This window comes from Ptychodera flava, chromosome 15 (assembly GCF_041260155.1).
Source record: "Ptychodera flava strain L36383 chromosome 15, AS_Pfla_20210202, whole genome shotgun sequence".
Classification (NCBI taxonomy): Eukaryota; Metazoa; Hemichordata; class Enteropneusta; family Ptychoderidae; genus Ptychodera; species Ptychodera flava.
Genome location: NC_091942.1, coordinates 14,574,557 through 14,596,955, shown reverse-complemented (window position 1 = coordinate 14,596,955; position 22,399 = coordinate 14,574,557). Strand labels below are relative to the sequence as shown.

Below are 22,399 nucleotides of genomic sequence, written 5' to 3'. Positions count from 1 at the left end.
ATGGAGATCTCAGACTTTATCCTACTGTGAAAGGAAAGTAGAGGGTATATGGGTGTGAATAACACAAGCCCCGGCAACAAGCAATCATGTTGATGTGACCTTTGAACTTAAGGCATCACCAGTAGCGCACAACATTTGCAATAAACTGTGAAGTTTTGTTACAAAGTATCATTCTTTTGTAAATCTATATGCGTTTTGAAACGGCACACTGGATTAAGTGAGCTCAAATTATGTTCTAAAGCAGATACTTCTTGTCAGCGGGGAAAAAGTATCAACTTTGACGTCATAGTGTGGTCAAAACCCGATGATACCGTTTGAAATACTATAGCATACAAGATGTACAGTTAACTGCTTTGAGTTAATACTCTTGGCTTTTTTATGTCGCTCAAGTTGTGTAAAAACAAGTGCAATTGTTTCAGAGTCACTGACTTAACTGGTAATTGGCAACTTTATAGTACCTGATGTTTTGGGGAAAATTATGGATGTGATCACCATAACTTTGACATGACAGTTCCAATGTTGGTTAACAGTTTAGTTCACTGTGGAGTCATGATTTTTTTGTGGTCAATTTTCAGCCCATGATACACGAAACATCTGCAAACTGTCAAAGTTTTGCTTGTTCTGCTACATCCAAATAAATTTACAATTATCACAATAATCTTGTAGAGAGAAATCATCACTCAGAAACTTAAAATCATACTTCCACTTTGAGAAAAACAATTTAACGATGTACCATAGGTAGTAATTTCAACATTTTAGTTTGCTCCCGTGAGTACAGAATGAAATCATGTAGCTACCAATCAAAACCATGACACTGAAAAACAGTTTTGATGAAAGGGCCTGTTAAAGCTGTCGTGGTTTTTGAAATAGAGTTGTCATGTTATAAAGTTTACACAAGGGTCTGAATTCCAGAGCCAAGATTCTGAGAACAGTAGATTTGAAACAGGAGATCTTGGAAAATTTGTACAGGATACTGTTTGTACTTGTGTCTGGAGATACATGTATGTTCATTATGGTCAGCAGGCAACTTACAGAGTGTCTTAGGTTTTGGACATGTCAGAAAATATGATGGAAAATTATTTTGAAATTGCAGCTTTCATCACTCGCATTACACTCAACTTTGAAACATCTTTCTGGTGCGGTTTATCCCAAGAATGAACACATTATTTGAGGAGACTGAAAAAACTCACCAGTAGAAAGTTCCTCTCTTGACCTAAAAAAATTTATGTAAGTTAATGGATAGATGTCAAATTTGAATAACTTGCATGTCAAAAAGCTGCTGGCTGTCTGCTATTTTGTCTGACATCCAGACATACTTCATATTTGCAAAACACATTGATAAATGGCAAGTCAGCTCAGAGACCCAATAACATGACATAGTTTCTAAGACAGCAGATCCATACCTAAAAATATTGTGGCCTGTCAAAATTGTTGCTCATAAATTTCTCCGTTCAGTAGCTACTTGAATTGTTCTATACCCAATATTCATGTATGTCATGATAGTGGAAAAGAACAAAATGTGAACAGGTATTTATTACCTTGTCATGTAACAATGTAGTGTCAGCAGGCATTTTTTGCCCTGCCATGTGACAATTATTTTGTTTGTGGTCATGGGTCAGAGATCCTGTACATCTGCAGCATATTATCCTAGCATGTAACAATATTTTGCTGTGAATAATTGATATGGAAAACTATCAGGCATGAAGGAGGTATGTTTTGTCGCAGAATACGGTATTGCTGAGTTGCGAAACAAACAAAATAGGGAGCATGAAAGAACTAAACCGAATTTGTTGGTAGAAGGAAGCAAGAGCATACAGTTAAAAAAAAAAAAAAAAAAAAAAATTTGCAAACTAGAATTTAGAAACATGATAAATTGTGTTAAACAATATGTTTTGGTAGAGTAATTGTGACAAAACTGAACAATAAGACTTATAAAAACCAAACCCAAATTAAAAAGAAACATTGCCATAAATGCATAATTTTCTAATTTCATTGCTATATGTATCAGTATTCAGCACAGGGTGTACCCGATGTCAGTGTTCCTGTATGAAACAATGTATTTACAGGTTCCTATTCTCGAAAAATATTTATTCTTCTTCTGAATTTCAAATGAACTCGTTCAACAATGACACACATAGGCACAGACTTAATCCTGTATTCTGGAAGGACTCCCGAAGGAGACTCTTCTGTCAAATACCGTGGTAGGAAGTTGAAGTGTTCGTTCTGTGCTATCTGTGAAAACAAGATATCTATGTAGTGTGTGTCTTTCCCAGGGTTGAGATTTCATGTCCCTGGGCAGTCTGATTTGCAATCTACTGAACAAAGGATTCCTATTTTTCCTAAATATCTGATGCTGCATAATTTGAAAATTATATTTTGTAGGTGTTGTTTGCCAATTTTGTATAAACTTATGAAAATCGGAAAGAAGCTGCTAACGGGAATGAATTCTGCATCTTTGTACAGTGGTAATTTAACTGACTGAGTCATCTCACTAATTTCTGTGTTTAATAGCAAACATAACTGATATTTATTAGCTGATAATATCACCGTGTTTGAACATCACTGAGTAATGGACTTTGTCATCGAGAATTATTTTTGCATCTACAAGCAATCAAACCCGGAAAAATTGCTATGTTGCTGGATTGGCTATTAAAAAAGGGTAGAAAACACGACAAGCTTCCCGTCATGTGCAGGCTGTGGAGGTTAGGAGTACAGGGAACATCTTAATAGAGTATGATGGAAGTCGTGAATCAGACCCATGGTACGGTATTCGGCTTCTACATAGCAAAGGTGGGGTTCTTTTACTCAAAAGACTGTGAAGTATGCATAGGACTGATACAGAGATAAAATCCCAAGATATTATTCGTGGATGGGGGAAAAGTCAGTGATAGTTCATTGCCAATCACATCATAACACACCATTGATGTACAGTAAATTGATATACAGTAAATACATCTGCAAATCTGTTGAAATTGGTGGAGAACTAAAGCTTCTAATAAACATCAAGTTCAAGAGATAGATTAGGCAAGTCCATGCAGTCATGTATCGGAGTAACTTTTTCACCCATGGATATTTATTGAACTTTTTTTACCTAGGTTCAAATGATTCTGAGGTAATGTTTGATGGAAATTTATCGATTACGTTTTTGTGAAGGTCTGGATTAGATCCTGAGATTTCTTGATAGCTGTCACTTGTAAAGCCATTGTATTTGGAGTACATTTGTATAGATTTTGGACCTTGCCCTGTCATTTCTTGTGCTGCTTCAGACAGTGCTGCTATTGTTCTGACGTGACAGTGTTTTTTTGGCCTATTCTGCTGGCTGTCTTTCTTTTGAAAATGTGATGAGTGTCTACTGGTGTTTTTTGCCTGGCAGACACATTGTGAGAAAAACAAGGGTATCTTAACACTGTCAAGCAAACACTCAGCAGTTTGGCATGTAATGTAGTGCTTGAATTTTGTAGCCTTTGCCAAGGCAGCCAACATAAGCACCTGTTGCATCCAAAAAGTCTTAGGGTGACTTGAGAAAATTGCAAAATATATACTTGCAATTTTGCATGACCAGCCCCCTTGCAAACATACCAGACCATCCCTTACATTGGTAAAAACCATATAGTTCCCTGGTAAGTAACAGACCTTCCTGGGAAGAAATAGTGGCCAGCTGTTTTAATACTAATGTTGGCCTGGCCATTTATCTGTCAAAAATGTGAAAACTGATGTTATTCATAGATGGAATAGACTCCCGTTAACTTCCATCTCAACCCTTGTTTTTTGTCAATCATCATTAGCTGGCTATTTGTAAAACTTTTAAACACTCCGATGTTAAGGTAATTTTGGTTCAACCTGAAGCAGAACGTTAGCATTGCCACATGTACAGTGATAATTAGCTATGTCTCAGAGAAATGTTACAATTCACATATCATGGGAAAAGAACAAGTCAGCAAAATAATTCCAAAGGGTGAACTACAGTAGGAAGTGCTACTGGTTTGATTATCTTCACTGAGTTCACAGAGAGAGATGATGTACCACTTAAGTTAATAAAACAGGTGATATATTATCAGTGCAGTGAACTGCAACGAAGTGTATGTTTCATCTTTGACAAGATCAGAAATTTCAGTGGGCACAATACCTAGCAACCTGACATCATAAAAACCCTCTCTTTGACAATGATGAAAAAAATCAGCGGTTGGCTAACATGTGACTGGCCATTGTCATTCATCATCGGCAAGTTGTAGAATGTCATCAGTCGGTATTGTGTCTCTTAAAGGGCCATTAGCTTTGACTTCTGATGATTTTTTTTCACTATTTGTATTTTGTGCGTAAATTGCAAGTTCTTGTTCTACTCACCAAAGCATTTTAAACGTCTGCCATTTGGGCTTGTCATCTCAGCATCTCTACATGTAAAACGCACTGTTGTGGTTGACACTTGAATTCTAGTCCGGACCAGAATTCACGAGTCAACAATAACAGTGCAGTTTACACATGTATACAGGCTGAGTTGACAAGCTGAATACTACGTAACTCAACATGCGTTTGGGGAGTAGAACAAGAAACTTTGGGAGACATTTAAAAAAAAAATGGTTAAAAAAAATATCACTCAAAGATGGCTACTAGCCCCTCTTAAAATGTACATGTAGATATTCACACACTGTTGTACTATCAGTGACGACTGTTTGCACTGGGCAAGCATCTGGAGGAACTAATTCTCAGCTGAAATATTACCGGATTTATAACCTGATTAAAGTGGCTGTGTGGTCTAATCCTTGCGCGGAGCCCTTTTAAAGCAGTCATCGTGTACATGAATGCCAGTGTTAGCCTCGGAACAATAGGCTCAGTTCTGCATGTTGAGTGTAGTATTTTTCTTTTTGCACTACCATGACAACCTGGCAAAATAACGATCAGACATAGCTGAAGTAAATGGTTCCTAAGCAGAGCGATTTTTGTGCAGATTTAATCTCGGCTTTACTGTAAGCACGAACAACAGAAAACCGCTGAAAACTTGGTTGGTTAGACTCGGCGCCTGACTGTGTTTCCAACATAGAATGGTCAGGTACTCCTGTAATGATGGTATTTCAGATATCCCATCAGTGTTAGAGGCTTGAATAACGTTGACGGAACCCAAAATATTTGACAGATTAGCACATCAACTGTCCAGCATTTGTATCCAGTGTTCCTTTTCAGTACACAGCCCTCACTCGGTAAAACATGCCTGTCCACTGATCATCCTTTCCAACTCTATATATTCCAAAAAGTTGTAACTTTCCCCACAACTTCATGTGCTATACCATGCATTAATCTTGGCCTTTTGGTTACATGTATGCCCATCAGAAAGTGTGTAAAATGTATTTGGCTGCGTATATATACTGGTATACATGTCAAAAATGTTTAAGCACTTAGTCTGCGAACTACACCCAGAAAAAATTTCTTCCAAGCGCATCAATGCCTATCTATTCCTTTGCAAAGTACAAAGCGTGTCTTTATTTTGCTGTCAGCCCTCCAGACCATGTTGTTATACCAGGCAAAAATAGTACCTTGTGACTCTTCACTAACCACAATCCACATCAGCTGTCTTTGAGAAAAGTGTACCCCACCCTCTTGACTAACAACATTTGACACGCATCAGTGAGATTTAGTTTGCTCAGTTATATATATCTACCGGTATTCTATCTCTTGAATCCCCTAAAGCTTGTTTCTTTTGTCACAAGTTATACCGTTAACACAAAAAAAAGATACCATGAAAAGTGGCCAGTTGTCAACTTCAGTCTAGCTTTCAGTCTGCCCTGTCCTCAGTAACATAGACAGCAAATCAGAGATGTTGTAGCCAATCGAAAAAAAAAACACAAACTGTTTACTTTTCCTTTGTGGAGGTAAATTTATTTTGTCAGACTGGAACTGCTGTTTTAACACCAGTGAATGTTTTTTCTGTAATGAGAACCTGTGATTTATAGGAGAAAGACCTTAAAAAACAAACAAACTGAAAGTGTTTAGTGAGTACAAGCCTGGTTCTTTCACCTATATGCTAGAAACAGTCAAATAGTCGTATTTTCTGATGTGAGAAGAATGTATGCATGTTCAGTCAGTCTGACAATGAATATTTACAAGAAAAGGGAAAAAATTTCCAAGCCGAGAAGGACGGAAAATTTCCAAAATGTGATTTGGAAAGATTTTGAGGTCATTGGAGCCTCATCAAATTCTCATCAATTGTTTAAAACCCATGTAAGTATCCCCCATTGGTTATTTATGTAACATGGATGTTTGGCTCCTATGGTTGTACATCAAAGCAACCAGAGAAAGGGGTTCTCGTAAAGGTTACTTCAGTGTCTGTGGACTTTTCCAAACCTGCAGCATTCATAAGTTCAGGGAGGACATTTGTGATGCTTTGAAGTTGGTGAAAATACTGCACTAGTTTGTCCTCTGCCAGTTATCCTTTTACAAATTCCTGGCTGAAAGCATTCTGTCACACAATATCTGTATTGAGTGGAATGGCAGTCGTAAGTTTGTTACTGTACAGCGCACAACAGATAGTCAGAATATGCCCAGAGTATTTATTGTGTCAGGTAGCAGTAGGATCTTAATTAAATTAGAATTACTTTCATATCATTATTTTTATCACAACATCAGCAGTGGCAGAAGACCCTTATCATTATTGCATATCAAATCTCTGAGGTGTCAAAATTACGAATGAATATTTATTTTTGCACGTTAACAATAGAACTTAAGAATCAATCCTATAGAGCTTGATAAAAGGCACAAACCCAGAGTTCTTGCCAAGGTCTAAGAGTGTCCTTGAACCTAGCCTTCATTTACAAAACTCTCCCATGCCCAAAATCATGGTCTTCAGTGAACTTGTGATAAACGAACATGGTAAGTTTTGTAATAACACCGAAAAGAACATATCTTAGGTTTTCTCAGAATTTGCAAATGGAAGGTTTGGATCTAGGTTATTGGGTTAGGGGATGTGCTAGGTACAAAATCAGTGATCCATGTTAACATTAGTAATGTGATTCCACATGCTTCATAGTATCTGAGGGATTCAGGTGAAAAGTATTTGAACTAGAATATACCATACCAGTGTTGCATCATTCAGACAAAAATGTAGAACACCCGTCTCATGAAAGTAGGAGATTTTCATCTTGTGTTTCTGCTATCAAGACAATTCATGTTTTTTTATTGTTTGCTTCAGATTTGACACAACAAAATTCTTACCGTCAGCAAGTGCATATTGGTGTTTTTATAGATTTCTGGGGAGGTACATCGTTGTGTAGTTTGGAAATTTCCTATTTGCCAAAGTGGTGGTGGGTGTGTCTAAAAAACATTGACTTATGGATGAAAACAGTTTCAAGATATTAACACCACAACCTCAAAAGCAAATGAGTAACCCAGATAGCTGTGTTTGACTTTGAAGATTGTGCTATCTTTAGGGAGGATTGTTGCATAAGTTGATTACGTTTTCTTTATCCTTTTTGCCAGAAAATCCTTGACACCGCAAGAAACGGGGACAGATTACTGCATGCGATGTTGTATGTCCAAATATGATCAAGTCATGTTCTTTTCGCAGTGATTAACTTTGCCCAATAAATAGAATATAACAGAGGTAAAAATGAAATATTCTGCAGTGTAATAGCTTTTTTTCATCTTTACATCAAGAAAAATAAAACACCTTCATAGAATCGTCCATGAATATACAAGTAATATACGGTATGATGAATGAATGCCAAAGAGAAAATGTTTGCTTGTAGTTTAAGGTTTCATTGTTAGAGTAGATGTCAGTTATTGTCAGTTTTTTCGCTGGAAGTTGAAATTTTTTTAACCTTTTCTCTGTCTGTTTTTTTCTGTCATTCAAACTGACACTATGTTTTATTGACCTTTACTCACATTATCAATTGAGAGACATGTTGTTGATTGTTGTGTTTGATGGCCAGATTCCATGATGTTGATTTTTATACTTTCCATTGTAAGATTGGTATTAACAATGTAACATTTTTGGCATTTTTCCACGTGTTATCTTTGCAAGTCTTGTTAGATATGACAAATATTTATTTTTACATGTGAATAGTAAACCACTGATGTAATTTGAAATTTGCGAAGTTGAAATGAGGTCGTAAGGATGAAAGGCGTGAATTTAATCCTGAAGGGTCTGTCAACCATCTTTCACGCTCTTAGTCTCTAACTGTTATTCAGTGTACAGTTATGGTGATTACAGGAATGTTAAGGTGTGAGGAGTGGGGTCAAAGGTCGACCCGACCATAATTTAAAATTGGACAATTGTGTTGCTTGTCTGAGAGACACAATAGACAAACTGCTGTGTAGGTGAGAGAGAGAAAAAAAACAGATGAGAAATCAAAGGATCCAAATATTTGCCTTGTCACTTTTTCCTGACACAAGCACGTTAGTCAGGGAGAGAAAAAGCAGGGGGGATCATTGTTAAATGCCTGGAACAAAGGGGTCAAAGGTCAGATGGCTCAGTCAATCAGCCCTGAATAAAAACTGATGTTTGGGAAAAGAAAAATTGGTGGGATGAAGAAGTCTTTCCGATGCTTTGAATATTTTACCAGTGGCTCCATTCAAATCCCATCAAACAAAGTCAGAGAAAGAACTATGATTAAAATCAGGACTTTTGATTGCTGGGATGACGTCAATGTACTATATTGTGAATCGTGTACTTTAAGGTGAACCACCACTACAAACTTTTATATGTAGATTTTTTTACTGAGAATGCTTTGACAGACAACCAAAATCTATTCAAGGTTTTTTTTTTTCACGTTTATGGCCCCATGGTTCATTCTGCCGGCGTTTGATGGAAGGCCTATTTTGACTAGCAACGCAGGCCTGAACAAACACTTTTTGTTTGATACAACTTCAAGAGTTAAATCTAGTGTGTGTAAGCTGTGCTGAGTGAGGCTTTGTCAAGCTGTGTATTATATTATTCAGAAGGCCGGGGTTTTTTATGTACCTTGAGTAAGAGAGGCGCCGACACCAGACTTTTATTACCCCTTTCCCCCAAAACTTTCAGAAATTGAAGCTACTTTTTGGTGTACTTGAGTCGACACTGATGGAAGGGCTTTCAACATTTGTCAACAAACTTGTTCACTTTACAGTGTTCGAATCACGTAAGGATAGAAATGTCTACTGTTTGGGGGGATTGTTGTTTTTGAGGGCGATTGTTGTTTTTAGGGGGCATTGTTGTTAGGTGGAAGCAAGTAGACTAATGGAATCGCATGTTTTATGTGATTCTTGATGTGAGCATTCACGAACTGTGTATGTGACTTTGTGTGATAACTCGAAGGATGAGAAAGTTGTGCCTTTCAGACACAGAGTACAGGCTGCTTATGCCGGTAGGAATGCTTAGGACTTTATCCTTTTTGTTGCCAAATATCGGAATAAAGCTGTTGTTTTCTGTGTCCCTGTTGAACCTTGTAGAACTGGAAATGTACAGAGGTTGTGAGAGAGCTTGTTTTTCCTCCCTGATATTACTTATGTTAGTCCAACAACAGTGTGTGTAGAGACTCTGGTCCGACTGTGATAAATCAACAATTGTGTTCAATGAAAAATGGAGGTTTTGGGAAAGATGCTTTGATTTAAAAATTGTCATCAATAAACATGTCACCAGAAAGTAGAATAACAGGTGAAGTAGCAATATAATTCATGCTGTGAAGCTGCCTGTATGCAAAGTGTTTCAGCAACGATAATGTACTTACTGAATGAGTAATTTTCATCAATGAGCCATTTTGAACCACATATGCCCTTTACGATGGAAAAAAAAATCAGCTAAAATAGCAATGGATGAGGTGTGATGTGTTTTGTTTCACATTTAACGCTACGTTGGTTGTCATGGTGTTCGGTAGGCATCATCTCCAGTCGCCATGGCAACATTGGTTGGCATCGATCACGGGGAAAAAATGACAAAAGAAGAAAAGAAAGTGCAGCTGTCCAATCTAATTGTGCATTAAATAGCCGTGTTTGTCTTTCTTGTGCTTCCACCGAGCAAAAAAGGCGACCTACATTTTTTCAGGCAGAGGTGACAATGAGTATGGTTATGTGTGAGTAATGGTTACCAAGCTGTTTTATGGAATAACACTTGAGGTGGGTTTAGCAACTTCACCGCAGCAAAGCAAAGTGGTGTGGGTGCCGCGTCAAATTAATGTTGTGTTTTGCCCACTGTGGATTATCACTATTATTTCCACGATTCTTGCTGTATTGTTGCTATTTTGAGGGACACTAATGTCTAGTTCAATCTCCAGTGGCTGATTATAATAGACTTTGAAAATATAGCTGTGGAACAAAATACAGTACACAATAGCGTAATTCAAACAGCAGACTGCATGTAATAGCGCAAAGAAATTCTCCCAAAGTCTTCATATCTTTCTGAACCCTTTCACCTCCATTTCCTTTTCAAGAGGTCCAACTTTACCATAGAAAACAATGGGATTGGTTGAAACCATTGTGGTGAAAGGGTTAAGATTTTCAGACTGTAGCCATACCTGTTACCAGTGTCAGAAGTACAGCAGAATTACCAGTAATACCATAGAAACTTCATTTCAGAATAGATTTTGTACAGTCTTTTGTCTCACCAATTAGAAACAGTTATCACATAAGGAGCTTGTTGGCAGTCTTCATTATCGGTCATTAGAAAAGAATTAATTTCCAAAACAGATTTGTGAATGTCTATAAGTTTGTGCATCTGTTGGCTCTACTGTTCAGGCGATTTGCAGCAAAGTCACTGAAAGGTGTACAACTTTCAAGTTTACACCAAGGTTTTTCCATTTGTTCATTGCACTGATTGTATTCTCTTACATTCTAAGATCTCAATCAGAGGCTGATCGGTATTGATGACAAAATGTAGTTATGTCAGGATAGATGTTTCAATCAGCCATAGATAGATCTACACATTCTACCTAAACAGGAGATTTATTTATGTAGGTGAAAGTGTTCAAATTCTGTCAGTTTCAAGATGACACTTGGTGTGTATATCTCATGTTATATACAACTGTTGAACACTTTGTAACCCTGCTATCAAAAATATAACAGATATTGGTTAGTTTTAGACTTGTTCTAGACTCACATTATACCCTCAGTGGAAGTGTATTATTAGTCCGAAGTATGTCTAAATGTTTTCGGTGTAAATGTGAGCATTTTCTACTCCTTTATACGAGTTGTTTCTGCAGAACAAATCCCTGTTGTATTCTATCCAAACTACAAGCAGTTGTAAACCGTACGCCTTGATTGATTGGCCAACGTTGACCTGCGACCCTTAGTGGAGCCAAGTGCAAGTCAAATGCCTGTAAATTAACTCCTCATGTAATTCAGACTACAGGGTTATGTTTTAAGAGAAGGCAATAATCTCTGTTCTCATGAGACCATGAGAAAGACAATGTGATAGGCGAAGCAAATCCACAACTGGAAATTAATGGTTCTTGTAGAAGATTAATTCGTCACTGCCCAGGTGTTGCCTGTCTTACTTTATACAGATGTGTTGTGTCAGCATTGCGAATGAATGTGTGTTGTGTATCAGGATAACGATATTGTGAAACGCAAAGACATTGAAACAACAAAAGTCTTCTGTGTCTTTCCGTGCATTAAGCTAGGTAGCCCTACACTAGGTATAATAGCTAACTTTAATGTCCACTACCTGTGATTTATTATGTTTTTGAAAAGTTCCTTCTGTGTCGATGAAGCATTGCACATTACTGATTCTGTGACTTTCCACGGTTACCCCCATGTTATGTTCCACCGCTGAGAGTCAGTAGATGTTTTGACCTACGGTAGTGATCCTGGTTTCTGAAACAACAGCGCTTCAAGATTGAGAAATATCTTTTATTGATAAAGTGTGAAACCACACCCATGAAGTTTGATCATTTCTAAGGCTTGAAGACGGTAGTTTACCACGGCTCAAGATTATTTTCCACCCTAGACAGATGTGACAGGCAAATAGAAAAATCTTGTAGAAACAAATTAAAGGCAAAACACCTTGTTCTACTGTAACTTCCATTTTACAAACACTTTTTCACTTTCAATATTTCTAACTTACATTTTGTAATTTTTGTATAACAAATATCCATATCCATTCTTGTGTTTTTCGCTGACAAGAAAAAGAAGTTACTAATTGTCAAAGTTAAAGGAAGTCTGTTTTTTTTAACAAGAATTTATCGATTGCAAATAAAACAAAAAAGAGAACAAAACAAAAAAGAAGGGGAGACAACTGACAACAAGGGAAAAAAGAGAGGGACAAAGAAGATGAAAGCTGCACATCATTTTGTAAGAGGCTAAGATGGGTCCATTTCCTTTTGAAGGATACTGAAACATTTTTTTTGCCTGAGTGTTCAGTTTTTTGATTGAATAGAATGTCTGACAGTATTGAGAAAAAGATTCATTGTGGGTTTTACATTGGAATAATGTATTGCATATATGTGGTATTTTGCAAGTGCGATTAAGTGATTTAGGAAGTCTGCCAATTTTTGTTGTTTTGAATAAAAGAAGCACCTTCAAAAATTTGTTTTTAAAATGAGAACAAAAATTGATGGAGGTTGTAATGATAGATTGTCATTTATACAAATATATTTTTGTGTATCTCTTGATGAAAAGGAGAAAGAAGGGTGACTTTTTCAGGGCTTTGTTCCTGTTTGATGATAATTGTAGACAATTGTAAAAGTTGTCAGGAAAGCACAGATTGTCTCAAACTAACTTTTATTGCAAGAGTAGAGATGGTACGAAAAATAAAACCTTTATGATGTAAATCCCTTGAATTTACATGAATGGTTCTAAACCTGTTATTTTCTGCATTTGACCACACCATATGACAATTGACACAAATCCAAAACATGTAAAATTTTATGGAACTCAAATTTTCTGTCGGTGGCAAGCAACACAGTTTGAACAGATGCCAATGATATTCCTTTACATGTATCACAACAGGTAGCTGGTTTTCCTGGAGTCATATTTGACACTTTAATCTAGGCCAGTGGGTGAAATGTTGCAGCCGAGCATCAGACTACAAGCTTAGCCTCTGTGTAAGGTTGTGCTGCACTCTTCCGCGACGTGAAAAATGCGGTACAATCTGGTCGAGATTTTTAATTGTCGCGGCGATGGGGTAGGCTGGTGGCACCCTGTCTTTTTGCTCATCTGTTCTTTGTGGTGTAATGATGATATCATTCAATTAGATTTCAGCGTTCCAACGTTCATTGAACTGAGTAAAATTAGCCTTTGTACTTTAAGGGTGTTGAGCTCAGTGGGTGGGGAGGGGGGTTTCTATAGGATATTGTGGTTATGTCATTCACGCGTCAGACAGAATTTTCTTGATAGATGAAATTAAAATTTTGAAGAGCTTGCAACATTCAGCATTGAATAAAACTACCTGCTCTGCCAAGTTTATTATAGCTTTCGATGTTTGCATTTTTTTTTAGACCATTTGTTAATATTTATTTTGCAGCAACCTTTATCGAGTGAATGACATTTACCAGATGTCAGTGACATTTAAAAAGCTGCAAAGCAGCAAAAGGTTTTCAAAGAAAAAAACATGTCTCAATTCAATTAATTAGTTTTAATCAAATAATTGATGTAAAGATGATGAATGAGATATATAGGGTGAGAGTGCTCTGATATTTACCATGCGTTGGCAAACAGGTAGTGTTCCTTTAACCGTGAACATAAATAAGAGTATGAAAAACTAAAACAAAAATGAATGGTTCGGTCTGTGCCAAAGTTCTGAACACTCCCCCATGTATCATATTTAAAACATTATAATAAATAAATAAATAAACAAATAAATAAATAAATAAATAAGTAAATGAAAAATAAATAAATTTCTGGACACTCTTTCGCATCTCATTAAAAACAATAATAAATAAATAATAAATAAATAAATAAATTTCGGAACACTCTTTCACATTTTATATTACAAATAAATAAATAAATAGCAAATAAATAAATAAATAATAATAAACAATAAATAAATAAATAAATAAGTAAATGAAAAATAAATAAATTTCTGGACACTTTCGCATCTCATTAAAAACAATAATAAATAAATAATAAATAAATAAATAAATTTCGGAACACTCTTTCACATCTTATATTACAAATAAAATAAATAAATAAGCAAATAAATAAATAAATAAATAAATAAATAAATAATTTATTTATTAATAAAAAAATGTGGTTGGTATGAATGAAATCCCACTGCAGTAAAGTGAGATTGAAATAACTTTTACCGAAACTGTTTTTGTTTCTCTTGGATGTAACTCTGGATTCCCTTAAGGAAATTTGCATCCTGACCACAGCTCCTTTACCAGGGAGCACTTTGTCCCTCATCAGTTCCTCAAAACACATTATTCTATTACCGTGGTAACTAATAGAATCCTGCTAGAAGCAGTGCCAACAGGTGGATGTTACCAGTTGATCACTCTGTGAACCAACGAACAAGGGTCACCAGTGCCTGATGCATCGTTAGATAATTTAGAAGATAAAAGATTTGGGGGGGAAAAATAATCGGAATGTCGAAAAATAAGTACGTTTATTGATAGTTCGATGCTATGATGTCCAGGGAACTAGGGTGTCAACAGATTTGGAACAGAGATGGCATAAGTTTGATAAAGGGCAAGGACAGAATAATTTTCTTGGTTGAAATTCAGAATAGCTAAAATTTACACGTGGCTCATTCCATTGCAAAGACATTAAAGAGATGAGCTCAATAGCGTCGATTAGAAAGCTTTTTCAATATAAAATAATGATCTCTTTTATTGCCGCATGCATTCTGTCATTTATTCATTTTGTCATTCCTATTGAATTGCTTTATGCAATATCACCTTTTTAAACGTTCAATGGCTTGACTGGCTACTTTGAATATGCAAATACAGAAAGTATCCAATGATACCGTAGTATCTTAAACCACCCTTCAATCAAATTTTCTGTTACTGTTAGGTCAAAGGTCATGATTCTTTCGGCCATTACAGCACACAATACTTTTATTTTCATTGACTGCTGTGATTGTGTATTAATTATTTTGTGGTATCTTTCTCTGTTTCTCTTTCAGAATTTTTAGTTCAAATAATATTTCAAGTTTCTCAGCTGATTACTTTCAAGCTTTTTCCAATCTGGAATACCTGTAAGTATAGATGGATATTTTACAATATTTTAACCTTATACATGAGTTAAAATTATCATAGAGAAAGTATTAGTCATGCCAGCCATAATCTGTTGTTCATTTCATTTCCTGTATGCAAATGCTAAATACACTGAACTCAGACGGAATTTTACAAGCTTTCCAAAAATGTTGAAAAATGCTCACATTTGAATGTCGTGTTTTTGTGTGAAAATTCGTGATGGTATATCTGTGGAGCATTTACAACTAGTCAATCAGCGAGGAAAGTAGAATTTGATGACTTTTTATCTAATGAGTAAAATAAAGTCAAATGAAAACTCTGAAAGAAAGAGGACAGTTAGTAGTTTTTGAACAAAAATTTTGATCAAAAAATTTTATAATATTTTCAAGGCCATATGGTTGAATTGTTTATCCTTTCATGAGGGAAAATTAACTTTTAGAGAAATAAAAATCGTTATATAGTATGACAGCAAAATTTTATCCCATGTGGTTGTAAAGTGGTTCTGAGATAGAAAGCCATTTCTTGAAGAACTGTGAACCGTACATTCATTGGCACTGAATAGATCCATCAACTATCAAACTGAATAATAGAAGTAATAAATGACTGATGTTGTTTGTAAAGTGAGAATTTTATAAAATTTGTTATTGAAAGTTTCCATTTGCTGATGCCACGCATGAAAGTGTGAGAAGATTTTCTGATTGAAAACCAGGAAAGAAAATTTGTAATGTAGGACGTTTGATGTGGGATACTGCAATTTTCATCTTTTTTTTAGTCCCCGCGGACGAAGTCCGGCGGGGACTTATAGATTGGGTCCCGTCTGTGCGTCCGTCCGTGCGTCCGTCCGTGCGTCCGTCCGTCCGTCCGTCCGTCCGTCATCAACAGTTTCTCAGACACTACTGAACCAATTTTGTTCAAACTTGGCACAAAGGCATAGCACTATGACCTACAGATGCACGTCGATTTATTTTGTGATACGATCCAATATGGGCGCGAGGCGGCCATTTTGTTGCGATTTTTCATGTCTTCGGACCATAACTCAGACATCCTTGAGCAGATTCTGTTCAAACTTGGCACAAAGGCATAACACTATGGCTTTCATATCCATGTCAAATTATTTTGCGATACAATCCAATATGGGCGCGAGGCGGCCATTTTGTTGCGATTTTTCATGTCTTTGGACCATAACTCAGACATCCTTGAACAGATTCTGTTCAAACTTGGCACAAAGGCATAACACTATGGCCTACATATGCATGTTGAATTATATTGCGATACGATCCAATATGGCCGCGAGGCGGCCATTTTGTTTGCGATTTTTCGTGTCTTTGAACCATAACTCAAACATCCTTGAACCGATTCTGTTCAAACTTGGCACAAAGGCATAACACTATGGCCTACATATGCATGTCGAATTATATTGCGATATGATCCAATATGGGCGGCCATTTTGTTGCGATTTTTCATGTCTTTGGACCATAACTCAGACATCCTTTAACCGATTCTGTTCAAATTTGGCACAAAAGCAAAACATTATGCCCTTCATATGAACACCAATTTATTTCTTGATATGATCCAATATGGCCGACAGGTGGTCATTTTTTTGCGATTTTTTCATGTCTTTGAACTATAACTCAAACATCCTTGAACCGATTTTGTTCAAACTTGGCACAAAGGCAAAGCACTATGGCATACATATGCATGTATCAATTAACCTTGCGATAGGATCCAATATGGCTGCAGAACTGCCATTTTGTTGGAATTTTGCATGTCTTTGAAGCGTAATTCAAAGGTCATTACACCCATTTTGTCCAAACTTGGCACAAAGATCAAGCACTATGGCATACATATACATGCCAATTTACTTGTGACATGTTCCAATATGTCTGCCAGATTGTCATTTTTTTCCAATATCGCTGCCAGATGGTCATTTTTGGATTTTTTCATGTCTTTGAGGTTTAATCATATGCAAATATTCCTTAACCAATGTTGTTGAGACTTGGTACAAAGATAAAGTACTGTGGCATACATATGCATGTCTACTAATTTTGTGCTATGATCCATATGGTCAATAGACAGCCATTTGATTTCAATTTTGGTGTGATTTTTTTATGTCTTTGAAACATAAACATAGGTCACTGTCCCTCGATGGACTGATTTTGTTCAAACGTGATACGAAGATAAAATACTATGGCTGCATTCTTGTGCACATTAATTTGTTTCATTATATGATCCGAAATGGCTGATTACAACAACATACCCGATCCCATACCATTTCGAAAATTCCACCAAACCATGTGTATAGTATGTGCCGTCATGACACTAGAGGCAGTGAGGGCATCGTTATGTGTGATGTAATCAAAAGTTCCTTCAGTGGTCATTACTGGCAGAGATGAGTAATTTATTGAACGTTCCTCTGATTACTTATTATGCAAGTCACAGGCCTGATGCACCCGTTGCATCAATGTCATTCCACAGCTGCCTAGACCACAGCTACCTGACACCAAAGATTATAACAAATTGACAAGCGGGACTGTGTCATCAACGATGACTTTTCTTCTTTTGTTTTGGTGAAAATTTATCCCATAATGTGCAGATTTGAGTTACAAATGTAGTAAAATCATTATTTGTGAAGAATTGGTCTTTCTTGTTTCCATTTAAAGTGATTTACTGAAATCATCGTATAAAAACTCTTTTTCTGGTTTTTTTAACTCTTTCCTTTCTCTGAATTTTTCCTTTCCCACAGAACGCTTGAAAGCAATGAGCTACCTAGCCTACCAGCGGGATGTTTAGATTCACTGACGAAACTCCAGATTCTGTAAGTAAATAGCCGGCCGTCCATAAATGACAAAACATTTATAGGAATAATAATGAATCATAAGTCTTCACTCGGGCCTCATGAATTCTGCCCGTTTCTCTCCCTCTTGCAGTATCGAGGTCAGTGCTCTCAAAACTTGGAGATCACTTTCTCAAAGCACTTAAATCAAAACAGGGATGTTTTTAGTGACTACTTTGAAAACTGACATCTGGATAGCACATCAGACTTTTTCAACAACAAGACAGGCAAAGTACATGTAGGTGTCACATGAGACGGATACTCCTGGTTTCCCATCGTCCTGCCCTTGACTTTAAATTATCATGGTTTAACCTTTTCAGCAACAAATTTTGGTAGGATGCTATTGATTTCTATGGCAGAGTTGGACAAATTATTGACAAACAGGGGTGGCAAAGTTGGACCACATTATTGACAAACAGGGGTGGCAGACTTAAAATGACATGATTTGGAAGCTACACAGTGTTGACCATTGCCGGTATGGTCTTCTCCATCAAAACCGAATTCTCAGATAAAACATTTGATTTGAAACTGATTTGGAGACGTTGAGAAAAGTCCACTTTCACTTCCTTTTGACAAGAGTATCAAAGTTTGTTTTTGCAAAAGCATTTGCTTTGCTTGCGTTCAGTTGTGTTGTTGATATTGAAGCTTTTGTGAGAATTTGTCGGGGGCAATTAAATCAGGCTTTGGGTATTCTGATGTGGTTTGGTAGTAAATTTGTTTTTTTTTGGGGGGGGAGGAAGGAACAAACTACAAAAGTCAAGTGTGAATTTTAAACTTCACTTAGACTTTAGAATGACCTCAAGTGATCAAGGTCACCACACAATGTCACATCGTGCTGTTTATTGGCTTTTCAGTGCATCCATGTTCAAAGCATAATATTGCAGGTAAACTTCATCATGGCGGCTAAAAGAGAATGAATAATAAAGTGTTTCAAATAACGACTGTCACGCAGATTATAGCAGACTTGCTTTGTCACAAACACCTCAATGGGTACAAAGTTGGCTGATACGCCGCAATGAAAACACACACTCTCTTTATCAGATACTGTCTCGAAATTTCAGTGCAGCAAGTGGTTGCTTGGCTGCAAAACAAGGTCGACAGGTATGAATACGCAGGCTGTATGAAATTTATGCTCTGTATAATCGCAGTCGTGGATTATACTGACCTCGTGTCCATAGACACACTAATCAATACTTCAAAGAGGTCAGATTACAATGTGTCAATGACATATTTTATGAGTCTTTGAACCGCTTAAAATATTGTGGAAGCAGTACTGTGAGATGTGAAAATTGAAATAGACTTTGGAATGTGCAGTTGTATAAATACGGTCTGTAGCCTTTGTCGTAACCTCCACTTTAAAGGATTAAGAACAACAACCCCGGCAAATGAAAACAATCGTAATTTTTCAATCCCATAAAATTCAAATACCCGGGTTACCTTACAGACAGACTTTTGCGATTATTTTCTTTGATCAAATACCCCAGCAACCAGGTGCCTGCAATTCTAGGCAGAAATGACTCTCTTAAAATGGCAATACTGAAGAAATCCAAAACAGATGTCATTTCAGTTTGCTACATCCACAAGATTATTCACCAGCCTCAAGTATGCACGTAAAAAGGACAATAGCCATAACTTAAGATTATAGGTTTGATATTTTTTCAATAAAACAAGTTGGCAATTCTCATCTTTCTACCGGAATTTTGTTGAAATGCAAAGTGTCGGCCTTTCCAACAATGGATTGTTATATGCAATTTTACTGTTGATAAATGATTTCTAATTAGGACTGAAATTCAGTCGTCAATAACAAACAACATCAATAACACACTCTCCTGTACTTGGCATTTTAGCATGATATGGGGAGTGGAACAAGAAACTATATTTTACAGGCAGAACAAAAATAACAGAAAGTGCATGTCAAAAGGTTCATCTAATGGAGTTTGGAAGTCGTCAGGTACTCAATCATCCCACCCACAAGCCATCAAAATGTCTAATTTAGGAGATATTATAAGTTTCATGTCGTGAGATATTCAATTAAAAACTAACCAGCCATCCAAATACATGTATTTGATTAAACTGGATACATGCTTTCTAACACCCCAGTCATCAGATATCTGATTCATCTGCACGTTTCTTACCTATTTTCTCATTCTTTTTCTTAGCTAGCCATATATCTAAGTCTACAGATCTTGTTTATATTAAAATCGAAGTCATCCAATATCCCAGCATTATCAGCCAACATTGTCTGAAAATTTTGCTTCCTGCTTTTGTGCGCTCGCAGTTAAAAAGAAAAATGGTCAAAAGAAGAAAAATAGGAAGGCTAAATTTCAGAATCGCCACCGATATACATCACTGCCTCAAGTGCCTGTATGATATTTGTACAGTTATGTGTACTGGTTTGATTGATAGTGACAAATCTCCAATGGCAGACAGGTCACTAATTATGTCAGCCTTAAAACTTGACCAGCGGCTTGTGTTACAAGAATTTCAAACGACTGTAACAACATTGAGGAATGGTGTTGCTAAACAGCACATTCATGTAGCATTCACAGAGGTCTTTCTTGCTGCCAATAGATATTGTTTTCAGCGTTTACCCAATGTGTTTCAAAATTTGTTTGCCAACTGCACAATGGGTGGAAAAATGCACAAATTTTCCGTATATTATTTACGATAATAACGATTTTGATATGGCAAAAACTCGGGGAGATCATGTGACAGTTTTTTGTTTACACATAGTGACATATTCAATGTTCTCCCAAAACTTGATATTCAGGAGGGTAGAACGTCATGTTGAGCCAGCAGTCAGTATCTCTGCAGGCACGTAGGGTGACTTGTGTTGATAAACTGGTGTCTTCAATTTGCCCATAAGTGCCCGTTTATCGTCACAAGGAGAAAGAAATTCTTTGACTTTGCATGCATGGCTAGTCAGCTGTAATAGATTTCTGTTATTTAACTTTAACTATCTCCTTTGGTCAGGGTGACAATAAGAACCGCATTTTTTCTGGGTGGCATACGGCCTACCCTAAATATGGAAATATGTCCTGTCCCAAATACAGGGTACATTTAGACCAAATGAAAAAAAAAAAAAAACAGAAAAAAAATGCTTGAAAGCATGGGAATAGCAGTTCTGAAAAAAATGACGTCTGTATTTTCCTGTTGAAAGAAGTGTCCCCTTTAAATTATCTGTGGCAAGGCTGTGCAGAAGAGTGATGAGCTTGTTTACCAGTTGTGTGGCTTCTGATTTCGTAGGGTTCACTGTCTGAAAGAGGAGATTATTTTGGGTCACTTCAAGCTGCCATGAGGGGCTCGTCTGCGCCCAAAAACATTCGGCCGTCAATAGTCGAGTGCCATTGTGGCCCGCACTGGAACAGACAACAGAAATCTGTAAAAGTCATTTCACTTTCTTGAGAGAAGTCAGTGTCTTGAGATTTTGACTACACATACTGAATGCGAAGAGCTAGAGAAAGTAAACACCCCTGGGTTTCTTTACAGACAACTCTTGGTGTCTGACTCTGTTTTATTGTACTGGTTGTTAATTTTTGGTTAGGCGTCTCTTCATACGTAACTCTATTTCAACAGCCTTGCATATATACTGAAACCAATTGCCCTCAGCAGCGTTTATCAAGTACTTGTCTCGTAGAAATTGTTTTGTCCCATTTGATACTCATCAAGATTTGCATTTCAAATCCAAGATTTGCATATTCAATGATGTAATTTAAATATTGCATGAAGGCCTCATCTTCCACCTGTTTGACTGTTATAAGATGTCTTGTCACAGAAAGTTATTCATGTGACCAATCACAGATGAGATGCTGAAATTCTTGAGGAAAGGAATGCGAAACAAGATTTCTTGATAAAATGAAAATTATTCCAATTTGGCTTAAAGATTTCAGCCCTATTAGTGCTGATGCCTCTCAATCTAATTGCATATAACTTTGAAATTTTACGGTTTGATATGTATTATTAAATCAAGATACGTGGCTTTCACCATAATGATTGATAGGCGGTGATAGTTAAAGTTTCACATCTACCGTTCTGTAATTGATGTTTATGATAAACGTATACACATTTACCATTCTATAATTGGTAATGTGATTTGTTCTATAACATACCGGTGTTAACAAACGCCATGAACCAGAGAGCTGATGAGATCTTTTTACGCGCTACTGCCAGCTGAAAGTCTATAAATGTGTATAGCTGCAAGCAACGCACCGTTTCATAAATACCAAAGCTGGATAGACACTTGGGTGTGGAAACAAATTCACAGCCATTAAACTTCTGATGTGCAAATCGGTAACCTAGTTATGCTGAGGCAAATTTGCGTAAATCATTTGAGTCTGGGCAGGGGACCTCTGCAAGATTTATTTCAGTCAACATTTTGGTTAGACATAAGTCAGCCATCAAAGGGAGCCGCCATTTTGTTTCATAGTAACATGTAAGAGTCACTGGCATTAGTCAAGTGGTTCTGAACGCA

At 36.7% G+C, this 22,399-nt stretch overlaps 1 protein-coding gene across 3 annotated transcripts in view; it reads left to right on the top strand.

Moving 5' to 3' along the window:
- The window catches only part of LOC139151268 (polycystin-1-like), a 113,502-nt gene that overhangs the window by 36,498 nt on the left and 54,605 nt on the right, over positions 1–22,399 (top strand). For all 3 annotated transcript variants that reach the window (XM_070723935.1, XM_070723936.1, XM_070723934.1), the window contains exons 3-4: positions 15,026–15,097; positions 17,839–17,910. In XM_070723935.1, coding sequence (XP_070580036.1) covers positions 15,026–15,097; positions 17,839–17,910 — 144 coding nt within the window. The remainder of the gene's footprint in view (positions 1–15,025; positions 15,098–17,838; positions 17,911–22,399) is intronic.